Source organism: Sinocyclocheilus rhinocerous, unplaced genomic scaffold (genome assembly GCF_001515625.1).
Source record: "Sinocyclocheilus rhinocerous isolate Xijiao unplaced genomic scaffold, SAMN03320098_v1.1 scaffold2306, whole genome shotgun sequence".
In the NCBI taxonomy this organism is placed as follows: Eukaryota; Metazoa; Chordata; class Actinopteri; order Cypriniformes; family Cyprinidae; genus Sinocyclocheilus; species Sinocyclocheilus rhinocerous.
Genome location: NW_015639792.1, coordinates 502,786 through 509,260, shown reverse-complemented (window position 1 = coordinate 509,260; position 6,475 = coordinate 502,786). Strand labels below are relative to the sequence as shown.

Genomic DNA, 6,475 nt, shown 5'->3' with positions numbered 1-6,475 from the left:
ACTCTCACTCTCTCACACACACACACACACACACACACACACACACACACACACCATCAAAGGTTTGGGGTCTGTAGGAATTTGTAATTTATTTTTAAAAAGTCTAGACAAGCTCGCCAAGGCTGCATTTATTTGCTCAAAAATACAGGAAAAACTTAAAAATGTACAGGAAAATGTTAAAATAACTGTTTTCTTTTTTAATACATATTAAAATGTAATTAACTCCTGTGATGCAAAGCTGAATTTTCAGCATCATTACTCCAGTGTTCAGTGTCACACGATCCTTCAGAAATCATTCTAATATGCTGATTTGCTGTTCAAGAAACATTTCTCATCAATGTTGAATACAGTTTCTTCAATGAATAGAAAGTTCAAAAGAACAGCATTTATTTGAAACAGAATTCTTCTGCACCATAAATGTCTTGACTGTCATAGAAGTACTCATTTCTTTTTAAATAAATATCACCCTTAAAATTTTGTATATATACTTAGCCTTGACATTTATATTTCATTTTGCAGGCATAATGCCATATAGGGGCTAGTTGTCACACAGGGAAGTTGTCTCAAGGACTGTATCTCAGTAACTATAAGACGGACTGTATAGTCAGCATTAAAAATAAATCTGCCCTGAGAAGTGGGTAGCAGGATACTGAAGATAAGAGTAAAATGTGTGGCAACTATCCCTTGTCTTCTCTTTTTATTTTAAAAATAGATGTACACTGGCATATCACCTGAGTCAGGCAAAGACTAGAGAGATATATGTAGGCTATTGATCTCACCGACACATAGGCAGAAGCATCTGTATTGTTGAGTCTGAGCTGAAGCGGCTTGTCTCTGCTGAACACGGCCGTGACTCTCTTGGACCAGATTGAAGGGATGTAGTCCCTGTACTGAAGCTGCCAGTAGAAAGAAAAGATCCTGTGCAGGTCCAGAGCCAAACAACTACAGTCAAACACTATTACTCCAAGCTCCTTCAGCTGAAAGAAATAACAGGAAGAAGAATCACAACATCTCGATATGAAATATGAAAAGTTTTACTTGAAAAATGTGCTTGTGCTATATTTCTTCAAACTAAGGTGGCGGTCACACTAGATCTTGCACACAAAATTTCTAGATACAGTAACAGTCATAATAGGACATCACGCTCTACAGTGTCTTTTTAAAGTGCCCCTATTATGGATTTTTGAAAATTACCTTTCATGCAGTGTGTAACGTAGCTTGAAAAAAAAAAAAAAAACCAGGAACAAGAATCACAATTTCTCAATATGAAATGTGAAATGTGAAAAATTTTACTTGAAAAATACGTTATCTAATTTGGTCACGGATTAATTCATGGTACAAATTTGCAGGGCAGAGTTCATCAGACTTGAAATTTGGAATGCAGTGAAATTAGAACAGGCTTTCTCTCTCGCATGTGTATGAATGGAAGTCAATTGAACAAAGAATCTACTGTGACCGGCCCTTAAATGCTCCCAGGTTTCATTCATTTTGTTAAGTTTTACAATAACTCTCATATATCATCCAAGTACATTTCGAGGCCACTGTAAATTGTCGAAATTCTTTACCTTGGAAAGCGCTTTCCAGTTCATGCCAGCACTGCCAATGTAAATGTGCTTCCTGTCCACCACCCAAAAGGAGGAAAGCAGTCTTCCTCTGGTGAGGGCTGTCATGTTGACGTAGTGCACTTCTGCATCTGGGAGAGACCGAACCATGTGGGCAATGGTTGGGGAACTGTTAAGCGCTCAACCTTGACGAGAGATCTGTCTGTCATTCAACTCTGGCATAAACAATATTGCACATTCGTGATGTTTTGACCTTGTGTGTAGCCTTGAGGGACTGGAGCAGCGTAAAGCCCAAAGAGTTATGTCAGTTTATGACAGACGGATGCCTGTGTGTGTGATCTTACACTGTTTGCCTCGAGAGAACTGCTTTAGTACTGTATTCAGCACCTCAGCAGACACAAATCAATGCATCTCTTAACATTAACAAGAGAGATTTGAGTTCACTTACAGCGGTCAGACATGCTCTTCAGCTCAATGGAGTTGGGCTGGTCACTAACAATCTTTAATCTGACACCTCGAGACTTCAGGCTTAACAATTTCTGAAACAAATACTGACCCTAGAAAATAGAAAAAGATTGTAGAATTTTAATTCCCTTTGCAATATATGCCAGTGGCAATAAATCAATTTTAGATGTAGAATTTATCAGTACATAATCATAAATAGGAAGTAGGTATGAACAAAATGACATCTGTCATGACAACTCTCGGAGAGTTCAGCATGGTAATATACATGGCAATGTTAATGTATTTGGTCTTGGTGGAATAGATCTGCTACTGCTGCTGCGGCAGAGCAAGTACCAAGATTTGCTACTGCTAATACATCCACATACATGCTGCTGTGACCATGTAGGAAATACTGCTGCTGCAAATATAACATACATAACCCCGTGTATAACATACATGACATTGCCCTGTAGAAGATCTATACAGGTGGAGCTAGGGGAGGTGGAGGGTTTCTGCAACTGCTACAGCAAGCACTAGCCAATTAGTTGAATGTTGAGCAGCAAGCTCATTGGCTGATGATGCAAAAAGAAACCAATCAGTTACACCATGCCAGTAATGATGTGATTATATCAGATTATATCTATCGGCCTTTGCCATCTAGGGTTTAATGACAGAACGTTGTTTAATGCAGAATATCAATAATAATAAAAAAAAGAATCACTTAAAGTGTTGACAATGCATATTTGCAGGGTAACAATATGCTAACTAACCTGATAGGAAGAATAAAGCTGTGACCCCTGATCGGCGGAGGTCAGAGCCCAGTATGGCGACACTATCTCAACTGACAGTTTTGCTTGGTCCAAAAGGTGGTTGAGACCCATGGCAAGTGGGTGATGGGCTGAACTATTGGGGTTGAACGACAGCTCTCCTGGGACGTTCTCCACAAGGACAATGCTAAGAGCACATTGATGTAAGTCAGGAAATGTTAGTTTGTGGAATATGTTCATAGTTTTATGTACGACATACAGTATATATTGAAGTCACCATGAAATCTAAAGTGAACCACATATGATTCAATGTATGATTCACTGTTGCATATTATTCTTAAAAACTGTTGGGCAAGCAGTTAAGTCTTAAATAATTTTTATTTATTTTTTACTCGTTTACATTATGCTACAATTATTCATTTAGCAGACATGTTGCCTTATGAATTCCTTTCTATATAGAACAAGAAAGGTGAAACTGGCCACTCGTTTTAATATACAGTACAGAAAATGAATGCGGACTATGGAAAGTGAGTGTTCCAAAATGATTGTCCTCACAACAATGCAATTTATTTAAAGTCCTGTGTGAGGATCAGACTGAATTTTAATTGATTAAATGACTGAATTAATCATCTCAAATTGGGATGTTCATGAGGGAATTATTCCTTTAAGTCAGATCTTTTCTTTCAATCAGTCACTTCAGTTCTGAATGATTTGTTAATGAGTTCAGCTCTCTGACAGAATGAATGAGCAGTTAACAGCTCACTAGAAGAAACTTATTTTTGATTAAATTTCAGTCTGTTCTTCACAAAAAGCTACGGTATTGTATGGCTTCAGGAACACAGCAATGATAATTTTATGAAACATTGTGCAATTTTTTTGAAGTATGAAAGCTCCAGTCCCCATTTATTGTAATTTGATTAAAAATAAATAAAAATTGAGTTGGCCTGTGTTATTCAGAATTTTCTTTTTGTTCAACAAAAAAAGTCATTTAGCTTGGATGAGATAATGACACAACTCTCATTTTTCAGTGAACTATCCTTTTAAATCAGCCATGACGTCTAAAACTATTCCTAATCAAGATGATACACTGCCAAGATACAATTAACAAGCTCATGTTGGCTAAAGGTAAAAAAACAGAGCTGAATATGCAGTGCTCCCTGGTGTACTTTTTGGTTCGTTATACTGTATACAATATGTACTGTAGAAAATATCATTACCAGGGTATGTCGGCTTCTTACCGACAATTTTTGCTGCAGTTTTCCTCAGTGACACCATCCTCATCCTCTCCCCAGACATCCACAGCAGAGAAAATCAGAGCCAGCAGGACAGCAAAGCAGCAAACCAGTGCAAACACAGCAATACATTTCTGCTGGGACTGCATAAGACATACAAAGAAAGCTCTGCCAATTACATATACCAGGTTTTATAGATAACTTTGTCTTGACTTATTTGTTTAAATTATTAATATAGGGTTTCTGACTTTGGTGACAGTTTAGATTTGCAAGGTCAAGATTTATTGTATTCAAAATTGTACTTCTCTGCTCTGGAATCTTTTCCTAGCTATAATTTAATTTTACGACGCAGGACAGCAAAGCAGCAAACCAGTGCAAACACAGCAATACATTTCTGCTGGGACTGCATAAGACATACAAAGAAAGCTCTGCCAATTACATATACCAGGTTTTATAGATAACTTTGTCTTGACTTATTTGTTTAAATGATTAATATAGGGTTTCTGACTTTGGTGACAGTTTAGATTTGCAGGGTCAAGATTTATTGTATTCAAAATTGTACTTCTCTGCTCCGGAATCTTTTCCTAGCTATAATTTAATTTTACGACTGAGAGAATGACAGAGCGTCTCTGTCAAATTTCCGCCTGAATTCTATTATACAGAAGGATGGCTTTTTTAAAAAAGAGCTTTCCTTATATGCTTGGTGGTATTAAGGTAGATAAATCTGTTGTTGGTGAGTGTTCTCACTATGCAGCATTCTTTCCAATCCACTGCTGTAAACAAGCATCAGCACGAAACTGAGGAAAGGGTCTATAAATATTAATGTGGTCAATGGATAAAACGTGGTGTGTGCTGTAGGGCAGTAGTTCTCACATGGTGGGTCGCTGAACGGGTTGTGGACAGCAGGGAAAGAACAATAATAAATGTGAATAACAAATCATATAATTATGCATATTAAAGACTGAAAAAAATACAGGTTTATCAACAATACACTACCGTTCAAAAGTTTGAGGTCAGTATGATTAGACATTTTTGGGATGGGTGCATTAAATTCATTAAATGTGTCAGTAAAGCTGTTATTTTACTTTCTATTTATCAAAGAATTTAAAATATGTGACCCTGGACCACAAAACCAGTCATAAGGGTCAATTTTTTGAAATTGAGATTTATACATAATATATATATAATATACATATTTGGCTGAGATACAACTATTTGAAAATCTGGAATCTGAGGGCGCAAAAAAATCTAAATATTGAGAAAATCGCCTTTAAAGTTGTCCAAATTAAGTTCTTAGCAATGCATATTACTCATCAAAAATTAAGTTTTGATATATTTACGGTAGGAAATTTACAAAATATCTTCATGGAACATGATCTTTACTTAATATCCTAATGATTTTTGGCATCAAAGAAAAATCGATAATTTTGACCCATACAATGTTTTTTTGGCTATTGCTACAAATATACCCCAGCGACTTAAGACTGGTTTTGTGGTCCAGGGTCACATATATATCACAGTTTTCCGCAAAAATATTAAGCAGCTCAACTGTTGATGATAATAAGAAATGTTTCTTGAGCAGCAAATCAGCATATTAGAATGATTTCTGAAGGATCATGTGACACTGAAGACTGGAGTGATGCTGAAAATTCAGCTTTGACAACACAGGAATAAATGACATTTTAAACTATATTCAAATAGAAAACAGTGATTTTAAATTGTAATAACATTTCACAATGTTACTGTTTTTACCATATTTTTTATGAAATAAATGAAGCCCATGGTCGTCATGAGATAACTGAATAGTAGTGTATAGGAGAAAACATTTCCATGTTTTTGTTGGCATCAGAGGCCTTGTCCCCAAAAACAAACGAATAAGTCTATGCAACGTAAAAGAAAAAAGATCTATACTACACGAATACAGAACCCTTGTCATTGGGCATATTCAGTTTATGGAAATATAAATACATATCAATATTGTATATTAAGGACATTTTGTTTACATTGGAACAATAAAAACTTATGGTCATCATTTAATAACCAGTGTGGGTCCTGAGGCAATACTACTTGAGAACCAGCGCTGTAATCAACTCAGAACTTTTGATTTTCCCTCCAAAAAAAAAAAAAAAACATGAGTGACTTGATTTTTGCTTAGAGCTGCACTTCCCTGAACATATCTCCCCTGAGAGAAATTGTCTCCCATCCCATCTGCTGGCCTCCATCAGAGTCCCAGCTTCACAGCTTTCTGCCGAGTGACATATACATCATATATCATTTTCCTCTGAAGGAGACATGCAAAGTGAAGTTTAATTAAAGAGCAGGGAGTACACGAAGCGAGCAGATTAGTGCATGGCATTAACCTTCTTACAGTTAAAATGGAATTGGTCAATTAGTGCCCCCTTCATTACCCTTACACACTCATGTACAGTACAGTCATAATTGACTTTACTTTATGTTTGGATTTTTACTT

General features: G+C 36.3%; 1 protein-coding gene across 1 annotated transcript in view; it reads right to left on the bottom strand.

Moving 5' to 3' along the window:
• LOC107752113 (inactive phospholipase D5-like) overlaps positions 1-4,154 on the bottom strand; it is a 7,350-nt gene extending 3,196 nt beyond the window's left edge. Inside the window, exons 1-5 of the mRNA XM_016567978.1 lie at positions 4,012-4,154; positions 2,777-2,960; positions 2,011-2,119; positions 1,566-1,693; positions 780-977 (exon numbers count right to left, since the gene is read on the bottom strand). Of these exons, the coding sequence (XP_016423464.1) occupies positions 780-977; positions 1,566-1,693; positions 2,011-2,119; positions 2,777-2,960; positions 4,012-4,154 (762 nt within the window). The remainder of the gene's footprint in view (positions 1-779; positions 978-1,565; positions 1,694-2,010; positions 2,120-2,776; positions 2,961-4,011) is intronic.
• Positions 4,155-6,475: the final 2,321 nt, after the last annotated feature.